The sequence below is a fragment of the Microcaecilia unicolor genome, chromosome 1 (genome assembly GCF_901765095.1).
Source record: "Microcaecilia unicolor chromosome 1, aMicUni1.1, whole genome shotgun sequence".
NCBI lineage: Eukaryota > Metazoa > Chordata > Amphibia > Gymnophiona > Siphonopidae > Microcaecilia > Microcaecilia unicolor.
Window position 1 is genome coordinate 460,421,788 of NC_044031.1, and position 24,161 is coordinate 460,445,948.

The following is a 24,161-nucleotide window of genomic DNA, read 5'->3' on the forward strand; positions in this document are numbered from 1 at the left end:
CAAAATATACTAGCTGGGTAGCGCTTCCATATTCATTGCCTGGCCATGACATGCACCTCCTGAAAAAACTTTAAAAAAATTCAATAGAGCCCGTTGACAGGCAAATTAGTGCAAAAAGCTTGAACAGATTTTGCAGTAAGCCTTTTTTCCCACGTTAAGCGTGCATTAGTCCTTAACATGGTTTAATAAAAGGGCCCCTAAGCTAGGTCATCAAAACAACTGTCCTACTGTAATAAATAAACTGCTTAGCTGAATATCACTCTATCTGTAGGGCCAGCCACATTCACCACTGAGTTTTTATATTAAGCTCTGCTTGCTACCCAGATACCCCCGGATTTTATATAGTGCGCTTAGATTTAGGTGCCAAAATTGGTGCAGATTCTATAACACCGTGCGTAACTTAATTGGCTTAACAAGCTAATGAACGCTGATATGAGCACTAAACAAGCAATAATGAGCACTAATTGGCACTAATGAAAATTTAGGCGCACAACTTGCTAAGTGTATTCTGTAATGATGTGTGCTGAACTTCTAGTGCACGCAGGCAAAAAGTGGCATGGTTAGGGGTGGGGAAATGGGCGTGTTGTGGGCATTCTGAAATGTAGGCGCCTAGTTATAGAATATGGCCCAGTGCAGCTAAATCTACACACCAGGATTTACACCATTGTTTGTTTGTTTTTGGTGTAAATGGATGCGTGCCAATTTAGACGCTGAAATATCAACTAAGCATATTCTATAATCGGCACCTAAATCTAGGTGCCGATTATAGAATATGCTTAGTCGGCACTGATTTCAGCACCGATTTTTTAAGGCACCATGTATAGAATCTCCTCCATAGCGGCTGAATGAATGGAATAGATTTAAATGCTGCAGCCAAGGTTTACAAATAATGCTAAAGCAAAGAGCAGCAGGAGAATACCTCTACGGAAATCCAAACGCAATAAAAAAAGTAGTAGAGGAGACAACTACTACTACTACTACTACTACTTAACATTTCTAGAGCGCTACTAGGGTTACGCAGCGCTGTACAATTTAACAAAGAAGGACGGTCCCTGCTCAGATGAGCTTACAATCTAAAGGACAAAATGTCAAGTTGGTGTAGTCTAGATTTCTGAGTATAGGTGTGGTGGTTAGGTGCCAAAGGCGACATTGAAGAGGTGGGCTTTGAGCAGTGATTTGAAGATGGGCAGGGAGGGGGCTTGGCGTATGTGCTCAGGGAGTTTGTTCCACGCTTGAGGTGAGGCGAGGCAGAAAGGGCGGAGCCTGGAGTTGGCGGTGGTGGAGAAGGGTACTAAAAGGAGGGCTTTGTCTAGAGAGCGGAGGTTACGGGTAGGAACGTAAGGGGAGATGAGGGTAGAGAGGTAAGGAGGGGCTGCAGATCGAGTGCATTTGTAGGTTAGTAGAAGAAGCTTGAACTGTATGCGGTACCTGATCGGAAGCCAGTGAAGTGACTTGAGGAGAGGGGTGATATGAGTATATCGGTCCAGGCGGAAGATAAGACATACAGCTGAGTTCTGAATGGACTGAAGGGGGGATAGATGGCTAAGTGGGAGGCCAGTGAGGAGTAGGTTGCAGTAGTCAAGGCGAGAGGTAATGAGAGAGTGGATGAGAGTACGGGTGGTGTGCTCAGAGAGGAAAGGGCGAACAACAGAAGTAACAGCTCTGGGAGCGTATATAAGGAGATCCAACACAGGTACTATCTAGTAAAAAACTTTATTGGCACCAGTATGGACCCGACACGGAACGGTGTTTCGGTGGGACAACCCGCCTGCCTCAGCAGTGATCTTGTTACTTTTAGCGTCGTTCTCAAGCTTTGCTATTTTTTTACCGCATATTGTGATTTTGGTTTTGTCCATATTCATATATGTCTTTCACTCCAGGATTATATGCCTCCAGGTGTTTCCACGACCCCTGAGGCATTCAGGTTGTCCCGCCAAAACACGGTCCCGTTTCGGGTCCATACTGGTGCCAATAAAGTCTTTTCCTGGATAGTTCCTGTGTGGGATCTCCTTATATACACTCCCAGAGCTGTTACTTCTGTTCTCTCCTCTACTACTTTTTTTTAATTGCGTTACAATTAATGCTGACCATGATGTTTGAATATTTGTCTGTTTCTTTTCCATACACATCTGGAGAGATCAGTAATAATTTGCTTTTGTGTTTCAGGAGAACACTGTTTGGATCCTGATACCTACATGTTGGATGTATATCATGTGAACCCCCATGCAGAATGGATTATAAAGCCAAAAGCAAGTTAGAAAAGGTGAATGGACGACTCCGTACTTTCTGTAACCTCCTGTCATTTAACTGGTGCTTGAGGATGTACCTCACAGCCCTGCACTGGCTTCCATCCTCTCCATGTACAGGTAGTACATGAAGAGTGGGATCTTGGCTTCAAACTCAGAAGTCTTTTAGCAATATTATGTGGTGATTAGACTGCAGAGCAGAAGTTACTGGACACAGTGCTCAACAGATGTGGTCATAAACATGAAAGACATGTTTATGTACTACGAACAGCAGGAGGATGCCCAGCACAACATGGGCTTTTCATCCTTGTTTTTGAAGGATGTATTTTTTATTACTCCATGTTGAGAAGGAACATAATTTTAAACAAAGAAAAAAAGGATGCAAAACACTACCGACTTAGACCCAGCTTAAAGGGCTCCCTATAATGATGAAGGATGGCACGTGCAATGGATTTAGGGGTCGGACAAGCAGGGATGCCAAGTGTGGAGCAACATTACCAGCACCTCTGGCTCAAGGACATCCGCCTGCACACTGAAGTGCATTTGTATGGCACTACGTATGCTTTTTACCCATCATCCACCTCAGGGGTAGCCAAAGCTAGGAAGAGGAATTACAAAGCAAAAACTAGCTGTTATGTGTATTCACCTGTATATAAAACTAGCATCATTATAGGAGACTTTTTCTATTAAAATAGAAAATCTGTAATTTTTCTCATGTACTTTTTTTGTGCGTATATATAAACACTGTTTTTCTACCATTGGAAAGAGTCACATATCTCTGAATTTTGTTAACTTTCATAACTTCCAGTACTTACATCACGATTGACAGTTCATACCTCTATACATTCTTCTTCTGCACCTCTTTGCCTCCATCTCTCTTGTGCTTCCTGTCACTTTAGATTTTATATTTTTCTAGTGCTAGTGTAATGATATCAACTATGTAATGAACTAAAGCCTACACATTTTTGTAATGGTACCTGTTGGGAACTCTGTATGCATGAAGTGAATGAAATTGTGCCTGAATTCTGTTACAAAGTTTGTCAGAAATTGCCAACAATTGCATTGTTTTCTTTGTCAATCACACAAATGGTTTGCAACCAACAAACAGCGTGCTAAATGAGAAATAACCTTCGCACAAAAACAGCACTGAATATTACACCACATGCCATGTTACCTGCTCTTCTAATTCAGTTAATCAGGCATATGGAAATACATTGTTGAATGTGGCTGTAAGACTGTGTGAGCCTAGCCCGAGAGTAGTAAATCAATAATCTGGCAGAATTCAAGAAGATACATATTTAAACCTGAACTGTCAATATGCATTCACAATTTAATCACTATTGGGTAATACTATAACAGGGCATGAGAAGTTGAGTTGCATCTTGCTGTATAAGTGCCGAGAAAATTGGCACTTATGTATGTAAATGCACTATGAGCTGTTCTAGAATGGATTGTCTAAGCTCCTCAGTATATAACTGAAATGGGGTGTATACCAGTGGCGTAGCTACGTGGGGCCTGAGGGGGCCGGGGCCCCCGCAGATTCACCCCAGGACCCCCCTCCCGGCGAACCCGCCCCCGCCGCCGCCTACCTTTACTTTTGCTGGCGGGGGATCCCACTCCCCGCCAGCCGACATCTTCTCAGTCCTTCCTGCACTTCAATTTGTTTGCTGACGTCCTGCACGTAATTGTACGTGCAGGACGTCAGACTCAGAGAACAGTTCTGTTCTCTGAGTCTGACGTCCTGCACGTACAACGTGCAGGACGTCAGCAAACAAATTGAAGAGCGGGAAGCGACTAAGAAGAAGACGTCGGCTGGCGGGGAGTGGGATCCCCCGCCAGCAAGGTAGGCTGCAGCGGCGGCGGGTTCGCGGCGGGAGGGGGGGCGGCAATGTCGGCGGTGGGGGGGCGGCGCCGGGGGGAGGGCTAAAATGTGCCCCCTCCCCCCGGGCTCTGGACCCCTCTCCCACGGAAGGCTGGCTACGCCCCTGGTGTATACATGGGAGGGACATGGGCGTATTTGCAACTTACACATGTAGGACTAGATTCTATATATCCCACTAAACAATTTGGCACCGAAATGAAATTTGCCTAAGCACATTCTATAAAGTACGCCTCCATTTAGGCATACTTTATAGAATAAGCCTAAATTTCCAGGAGGTATGTAGAATATGGTGAGCGGTCATGACAGCGCCTAACTCTAGGCACAGCCATAGGCGCCCACTCCATGGGTGCTGTGGGTGGGGGACCCTATGTAACTCGGAGGGAGGGGGGACCCCGGAACTGGGAGGGGGGACCCTGTGGAACTCAGAGGGAGGGAGGGGGGACCCTATGGAACTCGGAAGGAGGGGGGACCCTGGAACTCGGAGGGAGGGACCCTGAAACTCAGAGGGAGGGAGGGAGGGGGGACCCTGGAACTCGGAGGGAAGGAGGGGGGACCCTGGAACTCGGAGGGAGGGGGAGGGAAAAGAGAGAGAGAGGGGAGGGAGGATGGCCTGGAACTGGGAGGGACTGGAATTGGGAGGAAGGGAGGGGGCCTGGAACTCGGAGGGAGGTGGAGGGAGGACAAAGGAGGGGGGACAGGGGAGGTGGAGGGAGGGGGGATGAGGGGGAGGGGGACGAGAGGGAGCGGGGAATGCACTACCTGTAAAAGAAAAAAAATTTCAGCACCCCAATCATTTTGAAAAGTTGTCTCCTATGGGCACAGCCATTTACACCAAGTAAAACTTGATACAAATGCCGGTGCCTAAGCTAAGCACAGAACAGGTGTATTCTAGAACCCTGTGCGTGGTTATCTAGAATACCCATGACCTGCCCATTCCATGCCCATAGCCACGTCACCTTTTCGGCAGCACACATTAGAATTTACAAACCCCGCTTTGCAGAATACGCTTAGTGGTTACTGTGCTTAAATTTTAATTAATGTCAATTAGTGCTGATTATTGCTTTTTAATATTCAATTATCAGCGCTGAGTATCTTGTCAACTAATTTATGCATATTGTTATGGAGCACGCTTCAATTTCTGCACAATATATAGAATCTGGCAGATAACCTTTGGGATATTGTAATTTATGCGCATAACTTTCCGCTCTTAGGCGTGCCCATTGTGACTGCCATTGGCATGGCTTAAGTGGGTGCACCAAAATGTAGGCACGCTGATGCCAACTTACGCTAATATTCTAAAATGGTATCGAGGCAGCTGCCAATTTAAGAATTACCCCCTACGATAATAGCTTGCATTTTTTACCAGATAAGCAAATAACTAGAGATGTGTAACAACCTAAGATCAAATTGGAACCAAGCAGATTTCAGCCGCCTTTTATTTCATCTTAGGGGAGAGGGGTTTCAATTTTCAGAGGTTTGCAGGGAATATCTGAAGTAGACCCCAATTACCGAAAGAAGCTCTACTCAATGTAATGAAATTTTCTTCACCATTTCTGAAGCTCTGAATCAGATTTATGAATTGAAAATCTCTACTCAAACTCATTAGCAAGATCAAAAATCCATTCAAGTTTACCATAGCCCTTTATAGAATTATGCTTAGCCCCGAGTTCTGTGCAGACTTATGCCTGCTGAAGCCTGGCATAAATGCTGGTGCCCAAGTTGGGTGTGCTGACCCATTATTCAGTAACAACATGCACAACGTTTAAGAATGCCCCTGACATGTCCATACCCCTCCCATGGCCACACACCCCTTTTGAGATGTGCACTATGGGATTTGGACTCCAAACATTATAGAATAGTTTGCAGCCAGATGCATGTGCAAATCCTAATTAGTGCCAAATAACCTTAATAATTGGTTGTTAGTGGCCAATTATTGCTCATTAACGGCTCTTTAGACAATTAAGTTGCTCGCACATCTGGAATTGCACCCAAATCTGGGTGCCACATATAGAATCCAGGGAATAGTTTACGGAATGCTGCTATTTAGGCACATAGAGGTCACATTTTGGTGCTCGCATTTATGCCAGCTATAGACCTGGCTTTAAGTGGCATGCCTAAATGTAGAACACTGCTGCCAGTTTATGCTAGTATCTTATAATAAAATCTGGGCACCCAGATGATGCTATAGAATAGGCACTTCCTGCACTGCATCAGCATGCCTAGAAGGAGGAATTGACTTACAGAGCTGCTCCCATAATGTATAGCAGGATAGCATTATAGTTCTGATGTTCCTTTTGGCCTTGTGCAAGTCATTTCACCTTCAAATGCCTTAGGACAAGCTTAGGGATCTATTACTAAGCTGAATAATGGTAATACTGTGGGTTAGAACCCTAAAACACAGGTTAATAGTGTTTTTTAAATGCATTATTTGAGACAATGCAAAATTTTGGCCCGAGCAGTAGTACCGTGAGACTACCACTGGGGGGGGGGGGGGTCCGGCAGTGCTATTTTCAAAAATGGAGCCAGGAGTGACCAGGGATCATTCTTGCCAGGGCCAGCTTAAGGTATTAGCCAGGTGAAGCACTGGCTCAGAGCGGTAGGGCTGCAGGGTACCAAAAGCAGGCCTCACAGTTTCCCCGCTACAGAAGTCACCACTCCTCCTTGTGCTGCCACTGACAGACTGACAGGTTTAAATGTGAGAACAGGTACATCCTGATCTTGCATTTAAACCTAAATCAGTGCCAGCAGCAGCATAGGGAATCTGAGGTCCCCTGGAATCCCCTTCCTGGTGGTCCAGTGGGATGAATGTGAACCCCCCTCCAATGTAAGCCTGCATCCAAAGCCATTCCCCTTTCCAAATCCTGCACTTTCTGCCATAGCCGCCAAGAGGGGGGGCAGGGGATAAAATTCCCCAGGCCCGGACCTCCAAGGGGGGCCTGGCGCCATAGTCCCACCTGCCCTCCGTTATCGACTGTCTGCCCCCTGCATTGAAATCGCAGTCTCACCTCCGTGAAAGCAGCGCTGCAGGCAGCGGAATGCTGCCCTTCGGCCCTCCTTCCCTCCCTGTGTCCCGCCCTCATCTGACGTAACTTCCGCGAGGGCGGGACACAGGGAGGGAAGGAGGGCTGAAGGGAGGTGTTCTGCTGCCTGCAGCGCTGCTTTCATGGAGGTGAGACTGCGATTTCAATGCAGGGGTCCCGGCCCGGTGGTGGACGGAGGGGGGGAGCGGCGATGACCTCAGGGGGGTGGAGGGGGGAGCGGTAGCGGCAACCTCGGGGGTTGGAGGGGGGAGCAGTGGCTGTGGCGATCTCGGGGGAGCGGTGGCGACCTTGGGGGCGGGGTGGTGAGGGCGGCAGGGGCGGGGCCCCGGGGGCAGCCTTACACCAGGCCCGGCCCAGTCTCTCGGCAGCCCTTTCTGCCTTCTGCCCCCCTGCCCCAACATTTTCCATGAAATCTTGGTTCAGCCCAAAGGGTCCCAGGGACAACAGAGGGCAGAAGCAATCCCCACTCGCTCCTGACCCAGCAGCTGTCTTCTTCAAAATGACACTGCAGCCCACTAAAATGTAGTCTTGGTGGTACTACCACTAGGGGTTTATGCTGCCATTAAAGGGTGCTTTTTTTCCTTATATGGCAACATGAACCCTCTAGAAATAGTACTAAGAGAATACCATTAGGGATCAGTGGCAACATTTTGAAGAAAGTGGCTGCTTGGGCAGGAGCAAGTGGGCAGGGCCGTGCTAACACGGTAAGCACCGCAGGGTGGCGCCGCCCTCTGGAGGGCACCTACCCGACCTCTGGAGGGCGCCTACCGTTTCCTGAGGTCAGCTCACTTGCAAAATGTTTTACCTGAAGCTGTGATTCTCCTCTCTCTCCCCTGCCCTCCCCTCTTTGACCACAGTGATCACTGAGGCAGGCAGGCTCTGCTGAAGCTGTGTGAAAGAATACAACCAGTGCTATTTATGTCTTTGGTGTGGGGTGAACTCCTCATTCAGGGTGAGTTTGAACAACATTCAAATTAAAGAGAACAGCCAGGTTTGGAGGGAGGTGTGCAAGTGAGACTGGGGAGAAATAAAAACTAAATAGTGTAATAGTGTTTCCCCACTCCTCCCCTTGCTTTGGTATCAGCTGTCACTGATGTCACTGACGTCACTGCGTGCCTGCCTAGAAGACCACCTCCGAGGGAGGCACAGTCCCAGGCACATCCTGTTGGAGGTGAGAATTATTATATAGGATTATTTGCAATCAAGTAATTCGCAAGAAAGGCTTATAAGCCTTGCCATGATTGCTATTGAGAATGATATATGTGCCCAGTTAGATATCAAAGATTTAATTACTAATTTCTTGAACATGAAAGCACGAAAAGCTAAGTGGTTGTAAACCCTCTATTTGTTCAGCAATCCCACAAAGATGCACTCCATCTTTCAGCTCCTATTTCCTTTGCATCTTGTGCCACACGGAGGGCAGGGGGGCGCCAACTGATAGTCTGCAGGGGGACACCAGAGACCCTAGGCATAGCCCTGCAAGTGGGAATCACTCTTGTTCTTGGGACTCCTTGGGTGACTCAGGGGGAGCAGGCTAGAAGGGAGCTGACACACATGGGTGGGGGAAATATTGGCTCTAAGCAAACTGATATGGGAGGGTGGGGGAAGCAGGCTGATTGGGAACTGATGTAGGTGGGCAGGCTGGTTAGAAGGGAGCTGATGTGGAGGAAGCTGATACAGGTGGGGGGGGGGGGGGTGCCAGTATGAAAGTGAACGCACCAATACAGAGGTTTGCCAAATCAAAATTTGGCTCAGGATAGGATACCACAATACCTTGACCTGTCCCTGACTCTTGCACCCACTAGAAACCCCCTCCCCCAAGGATGCACCAGTAGGTGCAGAGTGGGGAAAGGTACTATTAGTTTATTTTTTAAAACGTTAAGCCCGCTTTAGCCTACAAATCTAGGTGGGTTATAGCATTAAAACATTACATAATAAAAACTGACAATACAAAGCACAAACATGAAAACAATAAAATACAGTAAAATATCTGGGCCAGCAGTTAAATGTTAGATCACAGACTGGGGAGTGTTTCTGATAAAAATCACAACCACTTCTATGGAGATAAGGAATATGACTGGGTAAACAAGTAAACTTTAAGCTCTAGAGGTCATGGCAGTCATTTTGTGAGGTCAGCCACTAGGGGCAGGACAAAGTAGGCTTCTGTCACGGTTCAGGGTAGATGAGCCCTTGGACCACAGCAGGGGCATAGCCAGACACCTAATTTTGGATGGGCCTGGGCCCAAGATGGGTGGACAGAAGAACCCCTCCCCATCCCACAGGTGCTTTGATCTCTACTTCTCTCACCTGCATGCCATATGGTCTCTCAAACATCCCCTCTCTCACATATACCTTGTAAATAGCAGATTTTCACTGGCAGTGAGCAGCAATTAATACACACTGCTTATGTTGGCCCCACAGCCTTCCCACTGATGCAACTTCCTGTTTCTACATAGGTCGGAATACGTCAGAGGGAAGGCTGTGGGGCCAGTGCTTGCTACAGGCGAAGATCTGCTATTTATAAGGTATGCAGGAGAGACAGTTGTTGGGAGTTTTCAGCTGGTGGAGTTTGGGAATCCCTGCCAGTCACATCATAAGTGTGTTAGTACTGGGTGGGCCTGAGCCCAAAGTGGGTGGGTCTGGGCCCACCCGGGCCCACCCTTGGCTACGCCACTGGACCACAGTTGGGTTTATGCTACCTACCCAACCCGAAGACTAGGCAGGCCCCAGCTGGTGGCAGGCGAGTCATGCCCCTGCAGTAGGGTTACTATATTTTGTCCCCCCCAAAAGAAGGACACATGCCCTGCCCTTTTCATGACCTGACCCGCCCCTTTCATGACATGGCCCACCCCCTTTGATGCCCTAGCTCCGCCCCTGTCACATTTTCCTCTCCCCCTGTCACACACACCCTCACTCCCCCTCCCCGTCACCCCCCTCCCCTTACCTTTCTACAGCCCTGGTGGTCTGGTGACCTCTTCGGGGCAGGAAGAGCCCCCTCTTTCCTGCCCAGAGCGCTGCCCTGCATGCATCCTTACTGTTCATGATCTCGGCGCCGATTCAAAATGACCACCGAGAGCTGAAGTCTCGTGAGTTCACTTCAACTCTTGGTGGCCATTTTGAATCAGTGCCAAGATCACGAACAGGAAGGATGCATGCAGGGCAGCTCTCCGGGCAGGAAAGAGGGGGCTCTTTCCTGCCCCGAAGGCAGAAGAGGTCACTAGACCACCAGGGCAGTAGTAAGTAAGGGGAGGGGAGGCTAGCAATCTGCCCATTTGTCCGGATTTCTGGACAAACAGGCAGGCTGGCAGGCAGGCCGTCCTATAGGACGGCCCACCCACCAGCCTGCCCATTTGTCCAGAAATCCGGACAAATGGGCAGATTGGCAAAACCCGCCCAGTTGCCCAGACATGTCCTCAAAAAGAGGACATGTCCGGGTAAATCCAGACATATGGTAACCCTATCCTGCAGAGACTAGACCAGAATGTGGTTCTTAAAAAGAGCTCTTGGGGGCTGGTCTGACAGCCCAACGAACAGCTGGAAAAAGGCTGAAACAAAGCTGAAGGCACGGACTGGACCACAGATTGGAACACAGGCGGAAACAAGACTGTAAAATGGCTGGAGCACACACTAGATCAGGCTAGGCGACCTGTTGCAAAGACACTGGATGAGAGTCAGGAACTTCCTTATACACTACCAGACATAAAGGAAATGCAGAGCTTTCAGGAAGTGAATCAGACACTTCTGGTACAGAATGCTGCTGGAGACCATGGAAAACAGGTTAGGGATTGACAGTACCCCTCATACCCTACAGTGGGAATTGAGCCTGGTTTTCTGGGTTCTTAGGCTCTGCAGTAACCACTAGGCCGTTCCTCCACTCCATTCTGCTCATAGCTGTCAGCATTTTAAAAAACACTGACCACCGCAGGCTGAATATCAGCCAGAAAGGTGCCAGTTTGTACAATTACAATGCAGGAGCGTAGCTACGTGGGGCCACGGGGGCCTGGCCCCCCCAGATTTGGCCCTAGCCCCCCCCCCGCCGACCCTTTCGACCCCCCTTCCCGCCACCGCCAACCCTCCCCCGCCGCCGCCATCGAGTACCTCTGCTGGCGGGGGTCCCAAACCCCCGCCAGCCGAAGTCCTCTGTTTCTGTGTGATTCGTCCTGACATCCTGCACAGGTACCTGACTGCGGCGGGGACTCGGGGGAGGTTTGGTGGCAGCGGGAAGGGTGGGTCGAAAGGGGAGGGGCGCCGGGGGAGGCTAAAATGTGCCCCCCTCACCTCGGGCTCTGGCCCCCCCTCCTGCCGAAGTCTGGCTACGCCACTGTTACAGTGTATTTTTATAGTCCATAATAACCACCAAGTTCTATGCGGATAACAACATTTTAAAAATCCAGGCAATTCCTGAAGAATTATGAATTACAATAAAACAGTACCCCAGTTGACAAGATACAAATTTCTTAAACAAATGAGTTTTTAGAGACTTTCTGAACTGACAACTGACAACACTTAGTTAAGGTTCTTAATTAGACTAGCAAAGTATTCCAAACTTGAGCTGCTAAAAATGGGAATGTAGTCGAAAATACAGATTTCAAACAAGCATTTCTCAGTCTAGGGTATTGTTATAATAAAGGATTCCTAGAAACCCTAAGCCTTCCAGAATTAGAGAATCCTATTAACTCCTGTATGTAGGGAGGAATATTGCCATATAAGATATTAAAAAGCCATTGTATGATGTTTAAAACTCCATCTGGGCCTCTACCGGCAACCAATGTAAATGTGTAGTATTTATTTGGACGTATTTGTATTAGCGTATTTGAATGTAACTCATCTTGAGTTACTACTGAAAGAGGTTTGTTTGAAGTATTTCCCTGTCCCTGGAGGACTCACAATGTAATTCTGTATCTGAGGAAGGGACCCTAAGGGAGCTAGATATTTCAAATGCCAAAATAAGGATTCTTTTTTTTTAGTTTGCTAATATTGTATACTGGTATAATAGTATCTCAGTTTGCTTTTTTTTTCACTGAAGCCTGGTTACAAATTAAAATTCCTTTGGTTAATAAAAACAAATCTGCAATTACATGTACATTGCTGAAAGGGGCACATGAGTCATTCTAGAGTTCTCTAGAGTGTAATTTACAGAAAGTAGGTCATCGTTTTGCTATGTAATCTGTGGATGCTTCATGAATGCCTGCTTGGCTCTACAATAGCACTGTACAACATTTTTGACAAAACTTCAACATTTTATTACTTTTTTTTTTTTGAGCAGCAGCCTGCTATTAGAGTAGGTGTTCGATTAAAATAGTGCAGTTGTGCTGATTATGGGTTTCCAATAGATACAGCTATCTTCCATGCTTCAGCAATATAGCACATTAATTTGATACCAGCAATCATTTTTTTTTTGGTAGGGAGGGTGGAATAGAGGGTTTTGAAGGTTAAACATTTGTACTCTTCTTTTTTGGATATGATTGTTATATAGAGCAGTGGCTGCATTCCCTTCTCTATCTGTTATTACAGGAGTGTGTTATTCTCAAACCTCCAACTACTTTGTGGGGAAAGTATGAGGATCATGTCTCATGGAATTCTTTCCAGCCTCTTCGCATGTAATGCATGTGTGTGTGAGTGTGTGTATTGGGGGAGGTTAGGTATATGTGTGTCTGTAAATGTGTATTTGTGTTGTTGTTGTTGTTATGTATGTGTGTTGTGTTTGCATAGGTGTGCTCACTGCTTTCCATGTGTCTGCGATCAGTAGAGAAGATCAGAGTGAAAGGCAGTTTGAAAGGTACAATTCCTTTATTACTAGGTTACAGTGAATCAGTGTATGCATCCTGCAGTTGCTGGAACTGCTTGTATATATTTGGAGGAGATTTATTTATCTTCCACCTCTCACCATATACATCCACAGCACAAAAACCTTTTGCAGATCACTTCCTGTGACTAGAGCTGGGCTGCTTCACAGTCAAGGAGGTTGAAGAAAACAGGAGAAGGGGTGTACCTATTTAGTCCATTGTACAGGCTGAAGCCAGTAGGCGGAGCTTTTGTTCACCCAAAACAATAGCAAACACTATTGAAAACAATAGCAAAAGATTAAAAATAAATGTGTGGTCCATCTGTAAAAAATTTCATGCTGTTCCAGTTGGATAGATGCCTTCAAAGGTGGAGGACAAAAGATTTTTTTTTTTTACTTATTTTACAGCTTTGTAATTTATTTGAAAGCTTCTCATATCTGGATATAAATATCATGAAATAAAAAAATAAATATCACTAAAACTGCTTAATCTGCCTTGGGAAGCCTGGTATTATAGAGATGGAATATACTGAAACTAAATACATGTAAAATTAAGCTCTCCTTTCATTTGGGCACATGGAATCACATCTGCATCTGTTTTGTAGAAGTTTACATTTTAGATACACAAATGGATTATTCTGTTTTTAGGCATGTTTCAGGGACAAGTGGTTTTATAAGTCAAAATAAATATTTTGTTTCATGCAGACCTCTTTTGTTTAATCATAACTAAATGGGCTATAAGCCCCTAATGCAGTCCATTGGTTTTCTTATATTTTGTTCTTATGATGACTTATACTGTGCCAAAACTGAAAACTCTTCTATCTGGTCGATAATAAAAAGGAGCTCATTGTGAACATGATTCACCCTAAAAGGTTATTTTCTGGCTGTACATGAGGAATTGTGATATTGAATAAATGAGTGTATGGGTTTTTTTTTTTTTGTTACATTTCTACCCTGTGCTTTCCCACTCATAACAGGCTCAATGTGGCTTAAGTGACTTGCCCAGAGTCACAAGGAGCTGCCTGTGCCTAAAGTGGGAATTGAACTCAGTTCCCCAGGACCAAAGTCCACCACCCTAACCACTAGGCCACTCCTCCACTCCCTAGTCAATAACAATGGAAGCGGGAAATGAAGGACAGCTGGACATACCACTGGTCCAACCAATCTACTTTATTCCTCCAACTTGTTAAAAGACTCCACACGATGCCTGCCTCAGGAGTCTACAAACACAAATAATGTACTCAAATATGTGTACAAAAGATAACAAACATATACATACATTTAATAATGTAAAAGCAGGGTGTGTAAATATCAACATATTTATTTAAAAATTAAATGCATGTAACTGTTTTTTTAGTGAGGGGTTCCTTTTTTACTTTTTTTTTCACCACTTGCTTACCTCTAGCCACCTCGGTTCTTTCCCTGCATTGTGCAAAGGAGAGCTTCATTCTGGAGCTCTTAAGATGTAACATGTATAGACAACTAATCCAGGTACGGAGGAACTCGACCAGTGGCGTTCCTAGGGGGTTGACACCCGGGGCGGATCGCCGATGCGCCCCGCCTCCCGGGTGCAGCGCCCCCCCGGATGCAGCACATCTCCCCCAGCGAAAGGACCCCCTCTCCATGAAAGAACCCCCCGCCCAGGTGCACGACGCTGGGGGGTGCCGTGCGTGCCTGTCCGTCGTTCGTTCCATGCTCCCTCTGCCCCGGAAGAGGAAGTAACCTGTTCCGGGGCAGAGGGAGCATGGAACGAACGACAGACAGGCGTGCGCGGCACTCCCCCAGCGTCGTGCACCCGGGGCGGACCGCCCCCACCCCCCCCCCCCCCCCAGGAACGCCACTGAACTCGATGAACCTGGAAGATGTACTGAACCAAATTGACAAATTAAAGAGTAGTAAATCACCTGGATCGGCAAGAGAGTTAAAAGAAGATGAAGGAAAGCAGAATCAAGAGACTGGGAGCAACACAATTAGAAAAAGTAAATGGCCAGACAACAAAAGGTAAAGAATATAATTTTATTTTTAATTTAGGATAAAGTAATGTGGTAGCTGTGTTAATAAAGTTTAATAAATGCAAATAAAACACAAAATAGAAAATAAGGTGATACCTTCACTGATTTTAAAACATTTTTGACCAAGTGTTGGTCTCTGAAAGCTAATCAAACGTTTTAAAATCAGTGAAGGTATCACCTTATTTTCTATTTTGTGTTTTCTTTGCATTTATTAAACTTTATTAACACAGCTACCACATTACTTTATCCTAAATTAAAAATGAACACTTCCTTCCTCAGGTCAGGAACGGATATCATAACAGCATTATACTGACCTGAGGTAGAAGGTTTTGGCCTCTGAAAGCTATTTTATTTATTTATTTATTTTATTTTATTTTATTTATTGCATTTGTATCCCACATTTTTCCACCTCTTTGCAGGCTCAATGTGGCTTACAATACATCATGAGTGGTGGAAATATGTTAGAAAATAGACATTTAGTGTTATAGAAGGATCTTGGACAACATGACAATGAAAAAACATAGTAGTAGTAGTATATAACAAGAAGGATTTTGGGTAACATGATAATGATATAACGTGATAGTAGTATAGTAAGCAGATATTGTAAGACAGTTCTGGATGTATGTGGAGGAGCTGTGTATTTGAAAAAGGTATTAGGCTATTAATTAAAATATTTTCTAAAATGGCCTTGGGTTTGAGGTGTGCCAGGGGGCAAAGCCATGTAGAGGGGTGGAGCCAATGGAAAGATGGGCGGGGCTGGGGCGTGTACTAAAATCTCCCTCTCAAAAATTGGGACCCCTTGGCAGCTCTGGAGCTATAGTACCTGAGAAGATGATCAGGGAAGCAGTGTGGCTCAAAACTATCAAAGTAGGAAATAACCTTGAATTGTATTCAGAAAATGTGTTTGTGGTGTGTCCAGAAGGGACCCAGGAAGGTGTTACTAGACACTGTATTGGGCCAGTCTAGGATCCAGCCCTAGAAAGAGTGCTGTCAGTGATACATGAAGAACCAGACAGATGTAAAGAGACTTTACTAGTGTGGCACTAAAGCCTGTGAAGTAACAGGGGTGCACAGTTTGAGTCATAACAGTAAAGTATTTCCCGTTTGCTTACGTGTAGAACTGTGTTTGTGACAGATCCAAGTTTCGATCATGTTACCACAATGAGATTTTAAAAAAGGAGCAGAACCTACTACTACTACTACTATTTAGCATTTCTATAGCGCTACAAGGCATACGCAGCGCTGCACAAACATAGAAGAAAGACAGTCCCTGCTCAAAGAGCTTACAATCTCTTTTCTCTTCTGTCTTTTACCTCTTTCTCTTGCTAATTTTGCCTGTTTTATTTTATTCATTTTTCATGTACTAAATTGAAATTATATTATGTATTTGTTTAATTTATTTTTATATTTGTAAACTTCTTTGTTAGTCACCGAGATTAAAAGGTGGTCAAGTTGAATGCTCATAAAGAAATACATTGCATAACAAAATTGCTTACCTTTAACAAGTGTTCTCTGAAGTGGCAGGTACCAGTCCTCACAGATAACGGCCCAAGGTCAGAGCATTGTTTACAAAGCATTTATATTTACTGTGTTCGGCAAACTCGGTTCTAAAGAGGAGGGTGGTGTAAAGATCTCTGGCAAACCTCCTGTTGGTATGGTAGATTCTGTTGTTACATGAATTAGTTTTAATTTCTGAGTCCCAAGAGTGCAGGAAGAGAAAGGGGAGACTCTTTTCCAAAGCCCAATGCCACTGCTTGCTCAGTGACTACTCCACGTCCTAGTTCAGGCAGCTTTCACTCTTTCCAGGGATTACTGTATATACTAAATTACAACTTTACTGAAACACAAGTCAACTTCAGTATATTATAGTATTCTCTGCAAAGACAACAGGGGAAAATACAGTTTTGATAACAGATTTTGAAAATAGTATCCTTCTACCTTTAGATTCTCTATCCATCTTTCATACTCACTCTCTCATTCTTTTTCTCTAGAAGGACATCTCTCTTCCTATCCACAGCTGGTTTAGTTCCACATAGGTCACACCATTCACCTGGGCTACAGTCCTAAAGCCCGATCTGGTATTTTGGAAGGGCACATCGTTAACTTAGGTGGGACCTTCGACCTTCCTCCCATAGATATATAAAATTCAGAGTTGTTTTAACTTGCCCTCTCCACCCCTAATAGACCAAGTAGCTGTTCCTCTCTCTAGCCCCCCCCCCCCCCATCCCTCCCCAGTATACCTCAGCAACTCATTTTTCCTGCCTTTGTGGCCCTGAAGACTTTCCCTCCATCATGCCCCACCCTCGCTGACGTTACTTTCTGTTTCCTCACTGATGGTGGGATGTAGCAGAGGGAAAGCCTGTTGTCACGCAGCCAGTGAAAATGAGTTGCAAGGGATGCCATTGAGGTCGAAGCAGGACTTCTTGGTGTCGCTGTTACAGCGACTGCATTTCTGCTCCACTGTAACAGCGCAGAACTTTTCAATGTAAAAATTTTGGCTGTGCTGGATTTCTTGACATGACCAAAAGTATTGCTCAGTGCACCTCTGCCCCTCCACCCCCAGCCGCCAAAGCAGCAACCATCTTCCGATAACCAGCACTGAATATCCAGGTTTTTTTAACCACTAAAAACTTAACCAGTTCTGTCGATATTCAGAGCTAACCAATTAATTTTTTTAGCGGATTAAGATAGGCCACATAAATAGTAGATCTATTTTAACTGCTAAGCACAGCTGGTTTAGTCCTGAATATCTGCACCTAACCGGTTATGCCACACGATATAGCCAGTTAGCAGCTAGGTGCTAACCAGCAATATTCAGGTGAGATAACCAGTTATCTTCCTCTGAACATTAGCAGGTAGGTGCCAATATTTTATTTAACCAGTCAGTGACCACGTCTGGCATGCTAAATAGCTTTGAATATCAGGGGATAGAGTTTATCCTTTCATACTGCTTACAGGGCAGTTACACTCTTGAGAGGCATGAAAAAAAGAAAATCTTCACATTACCTACAGGGCTGCTAGTGACACCTGGGTCACACTGATATCTTGCTTGTCCTTAGAGAATCCTCTTAAAAGGTATCCTTCTTTGAGGATGAGCAGGATGGCAGCTCTGACAGAAGGGTTTCCTTAGCTACAGTATGCTCTTTTTACATTTAAAAAAAATAGGAAAATGGGAAAAATCCAAAACCAACAGTCAAAAAGTACTTTTTGGGAAAAGGCAACTTAGTTTTTCTTATTCTATTCTTTTTTTTTCAAGGAAGGCAACCTAGAAATAATATTTTTTTTTAAAGAGCTCTGCTTCAGCAACAGGCCTTCTTCAGGGGTCTAAAAAACATAAAATTCAGTGTAAAAAATTAAAACATGAAAAAGATAATAAAATATAAAATATAATATAGTATAAGAATGATAGTGATATAAACAGACATAATCAAAAAATGTAAATATGTGAGTGCAGGCATCATTGGAAAATCAAAGAAACAGTGACCACATGAGAAATGCCAAAACACAGACCATGCTGGGTCCTAATAAACTTGTTTTGACGCTCTTACTTCCTGTCTGGCCTGGTCATTTGGACTTGGTCTTGCTTCCACCTGTGTGATGTGCTTCTTCTTTTGTGGAAGGCGTGAACCTTTGCGTCCCTGCATAAGTCACTTCAGCGGCTTGTTCATATATCTTTCAATAACAATTCTAAATGCCTACACAGTTTCTGGATGCAGGTTGTTTGTTGTGCCATACTGATATTATGAGCGTTGAAGGCATTGAAATGTTTTTCACATTCAGTAGTTGAAGTAGAGAGGTGTGGTAGCCATGTTAGTCCACCTTTAAAGGTAAACAATAGAAATAAAACAAAATAAAACATGGAAAAAAAATAAGATGATACCTTTTTTATTGGACATAACTTAATACATTTCTTGATTAGCTTTCGAAGGTTGCCCTTCTTCGTCAGATCGGAAATAAGCAAATGTTGGTAGATGACAGTATATATAAGTGAAACATCAAAGCATTTCAGTGACAGTCTAACAGGATGGGGGTGGATATGCCCTTTTTTCACCCCCAAAATCAAAAAGAGCCTTATTTTCCTTACCTTAGAATTATATAAATATTAGGTATGGACCATCAGAGGTAAACTTCCTGTATCCAAAAACAGGAAGGATGTTCTTCACCTTTATCATTATCAGTCTCTTTAAATCTGATAATCTACAATCTATACATGGCACCTGAAAAATCATTGCCAAAAATATGTCCTCCTAGGGTTATCCTAGACCCCACCTGTCCCTCCAACTACCGCCCCATCTCCCTCCTACCCTTCCTCTCCAAGATACTTGAATGCGCCGTTCACAGCCGCTGCCTTGATTTTCTCTCCTCTCATGCCATCCTCGATCCGCTTCAATCCAGTTTTCGCCCTCTACACTCGACAGAAATGGCACTCACTAAAGTCTGTAATGACCTATTCCTTGCCAAATCCAAAGGTCACTACTCCATCCTCATCCTCCTTGACCTATCCGCCGCTTTTGACACTGTCAATCATAATTTACTTCTTGCCGCACTGTCCTCATTTGAGTTCTAGGGCTCTGTCCTCTCCTGGTTCTCCTCTTATCTCTCCCACCATACCTTCAGAGTACATTCTCATGGATCTTCCTCCACCCCCATCCTGCTCTCTGTCGGAGTTCCTCAGGGATCTATCCTTGGACACCTTCTTTTTTCAATCTACACCTCTTCCCTGGGCTCCCTGATCTTATCTCATGGTTTCCAATATCATCTCTATGCCGACAACACCCAGGTTTATCTCTCCACACCAGACATCACTGCGGAAACCCAAGCCAAAGTATCGGCCTGCTTATCCGACACTGCTGCCTGGATGTCCAACCGCCACCTGAAACTGAACATGGGCAAGACAGAGCTTATTGTCTTTCCACCCAAACCCACTTCTCCTCTCCCTCCACTCTCTATCTTAGTCGATGGCACCCTCATCCTCCCCGTCTCATCTGCCCGCAACCTCGGAGTCATCTTCGACTCCTCCCTCTCCTTCTCTGCGCATATCCAGCAGATAGCCAAGACCTGTCGCTTCTTTCTCTATAACATCAGCAAAATTCGCCCTTTCCTCTCTGAGCACACCACCCGAACTCTCGTCCACTCTCTCATTTCCTCTCGCCTTGACTACTGCAACCTACTCCTCACTGGCCTCCCACGTAGCCATCTATCCCCCCTTCAATCCATTCAGAACTCTGCTGCATGTCTTATCTTTCGCCTGGACCGATATGCTCATATCACCCCTCTCCTCAAGTCACTTCACTGGCTTCCGATCAGGTACCACATCCAGTTCAAGCTTCTCCTACTAACCTACAAATGCACTCAATCTGCAGCCCCTCATTACCTTTCTACCCTTATCTCCCCTTACGCTCCTACCCGAAACCTCCGCTCACAGGACAAATCCCTCCTCTCTGCACCCTTCTCCACCACCGCCAATTCCAGACTCCGCCCTTTCTACCTCGCCTCTCCCTATGCTTGGAATAAACTTCCTGAGCTCATACGCCAAGCTCCCTCCCTGCCCATCTTCAAATCCTTGCTCAAAGCCCACCTCTTCAATGTCGCCTTCAGCACCTAACCATTATACCTCTATTCAGGAAATCTAGACTGCCCCATTTGATTGTCTCCACATTTTGTCCATTAGATTGTAAGCTCCTTTGAGCAGGGACTGTCCTTCTTTGTTAAACTGTACAGCGCTGCGTAACCCTAGTAGCGCTTTAGAAATGTTAAGTTGTAGTAGTAGTAGTATTCTATACACGACACCTAGATTTAGGCGTGGTTTATAGAATACGCCTAGCAGCCATGCCTGCTCCTAACTCTATGTGTGTCCATTTATGCCAAGTAAAACTTGGTGTAAATACTGGCGCCTAAGTTAGGCACAGAGCAGATGTATTCTATAACCCTGCAAGTAGATTTTTGGAATGCCTATGGCCTGCATATGGCCATGCCCCCTTTTTGGCAGGGAGCATTAAAATTTACATGCGCCACTTTACAGAATACGCCTAGCAAGTTGTGCATTTCAATTCTAATTAATGCCAATTAGTGTTAATAATTGCTTAAGTGGCAATTATCAGCGCTGATTGGCTTAAGTAATTAAATTGCACATGCAAATCCTGAATATGACTGGATTTGTGTGTGCAATTTTGGTTCCACTACATCAAATTTGGGGGATAATTTTTTCTTATTTATTTATTCATTGGGTTATTTATCACTCTTCTTATGTTCTTATCTAACCATTGTTTGAGCTCGTGCTAACATAGCTCACTTTAGGAGGATTCACAAACTTTGTCTCGGTACTATACATAAAAGAGGAACACATTGGTACAAGAATGAGGCAAGATTCATGAACACCAAAAGGGAGGAAGGTAGGGAGAACATTTTGGAATAAAAGGTGAACCATGGGTTAAAGAACTCATAGTTACAACAGTTGGAGGTAGACGGGGAAGCAATAAGATGTCTCTGCAAATTGTATAGGGGAAGAAAAGTCTGTTTGGATATTGTCCTTGTATAGCTCTAGATGATATTTTATTCCATATTCTGGATTAAAAGCATCTGAATGCACAAACTCTCATGCGTGTTAATCTTACTGAAGCCAGTGATGTAGAGGGGCCTGCTAGAAGCACCAAAAGTTTCCCTGTGGAAGTGGAAAGTGATCTACAGGTGTCAACATTTCAAAGTGATTGAAGGGGTGTTAAACACAATACAAATTACCCCTCCCTGGACACAATGAAGGAGCATGCTCAATATTGAGGGCACTCAGCACCAACTGTACACACAGAGCTGGCTCCTATGAAGCGAGTAGCAGTAGATACTCAGGTATCAAATACTTTAAGTATTTGAAGACACAAAACATAGAGGTTTTGGATTTTGCTCTGCTATCAATGGGGATTCAGTTCAATTTTAGCAAAATTGGCCTCAAATGTAGTTATGAAGTCCTTACATGGCTGAGATGTTAGTGAGATGATGATTGTGGTATATACTGATTCTTTGAGATGTAAGGGATTTCATGAAAAGGAGGGCAAAACAGAGAGACTGACCTTGTTGCTTAAATTTATGTTTGTCAAGCCCCTGAGCTACTGCTGAGAGCTAATTGTTTAAACTGGAAATGGCTCTGGCATGATCAGTCTCTGTTCTGATACATAGCTGGATGCCATCTGTAAAGAGGTGACATTTGATGTGTGGTTTCTGGCCAAGGATTGTTGCTCCTGGAAAAAGTATGATAAGCAATGCAGAAATCTTGGTACAAACCATACTACTAGAGACTACTGCAATGGATATAAAGCTTGGATTCACATTTAAAAAAAACCATAATAATAAAAGCACCATAACTGGCATGAAATGAAGGATGCAGCAATAGCATTTCTGAAAGTTGAACATTATCTTTGTGGGTATAATATTATCATTCTATCACTCCTACCATACAGTGAGCTTTCACTGCCCTCTACTGATTCTTGTTACTGTGGAGCTGTTCAATTTGTGTGAGCTTTAGAGATTTTTTTATTTTCCTCATAGAACCCACGGTTGTTTAGGTTTTCTGTACATTTCAATTGCTTGATATTTCCCATAATTTTACTTTCATGCTATTTTCATGTTTTTTTTCTTCACATGTGAAGATGGGACCTACATTGTCTAAAAAGCATAGCTAACATTATCATTCTTGGCTAATCTTTGTTCCAATTTAAGTTATAATAGCATCATAATGCACAGCTTGTTTAATAAGATGCACTAGGGGAGGGGTCGATATTCAAAACAGGTTAAATTGCTTGGTCAGGGCTATTTGGTCATTTTCAGTGGCACTTAACTGTTAGTGCCACCGAAATGACCGAATAGCACCTAAAGGAAAACTGGCTACTTTGGGGGAGTTCAGTAGTGGGATTTGAACTGGCCACCTCTGGATTGCAAGACTGGTGCTCTAACCACTAGGCCAGGGGTAGGCAACTCTGGTCCTCGAGAGCCGCAGGCAGGTCAGGTTTTCAGGATATCCACAATGAATATGCATGAGATAGATTTGCAAGCACTGCCTCCATGGTATGCAACTCCTCCACTCCGCATAGAAATCATTAACCCCCAGATTCTATATAGCGCACCTATAGATCTGGACCGAAATCGGCACAGACTCTATAACAATGTGTTTAACCTAACAAGCTTAGGGCCCCGTTTACTAAGCCGCGCTGTAGAGATGCACACTTTTTAGCACGCAGTAATGATAGACACCCATTATATTCCTAATGGGTGTCTCTAGCCTTAGCGTGCACTAGTTTTTAGTGTGCACTAAAAAGTGTGCACACCTACAGCGCGGCTTAGTAAAGAGAGCCCTTAATAAGCTAATGAGCACTAATAACAGCACTTATAATGAGCACTAATTGGCACTGATTAGAATTTAGGCACAGAAATCGCAAAGCATGTTCTGTAACGATGTGCTCCAAACTTCTAACACACGCAGGCAAAAAGAGGCATGGTTATGGGCGAGGAAATGGGTGTTTCGTGGGCATTCTGAAATTTACATGCCTAGTTATAGAATACTATAGAATACTAAATATAGAATCATCTAAACTTCAGGAAATTATTGAAGACCACCCTGTTCAAGAAGGCATACCATCCAGACGTTACTTAGTTTATTTCTTATCTGTTCAGCAAAATTTATGGACCCTAATGTTTTTCCATTATCTTTTATTATCTTTGTTGTTTTAACCGATACATTTACGATTAATTTTTTACTATGACATTGTTTAATGATATTATACTGAACTGTAGCCTACCCATGTTATTGTGTAAGCCGTATTGAGCCTACAACTAAAATAAATAAATAAATAAATAAATACAGCCCAGTGCTCCTAAATCTATGTGCTTGGATTTACACCATGTTTTTGTTGGTGTAAACGGATGCACATAGATTTAGGCACTGAAATATCAACTAAGAATACTCTATAATCAGCACCTAAATCTAGACACCGATTATAGGCTTAGTCGGAACTGATTTCAGTGCTGATTTTTTTAGGTGCCATATATAGAATCTCCCCCTAAGTCTGCAACTGCAAGAGAAGCATACATGTGGGCAGTGTGGGGGCGTGTCACCAAGTAATGCGCACAACTTATAGAATACTATCAGTGCCAATTACACATATGGTTGTTTAGAATTCAAGCATATATGCATGATTGTGAAAGTAG

The 24,161-nt window shown here is 44.3% G+C and overlaps 1 protein-coding gene across 3 annotated transcripts in view; it reads left to right on the forward strand.

The window, feature by feature from the left end:
• Positions 1–3,261, forward strand: part of ARHGAP28 (Rho GTPase activating protein 28) — a 305,117-nt gene extending 301,856 nt beyond the window's left edge. For all 3 annotated transcript variants that reach the window (XM_030213207.1, XM_030213199.1, XM_030213215.1), the window contains exon 15: positions 2,167–3,261. In XM_030213207.1, coding sequence (XP_030069067.1) covers positions 2,167–2,258 — 92 coding nt within the window. In that variant the 3' untranslated portion in view covers positions 2,259–3,261. The remainder of the gene's footprint in view (positions 1–2,166) is intronic.
• The last annotated feature ends 20,900 nt before the right edge of the window (positions 3,262–24,161 follow it).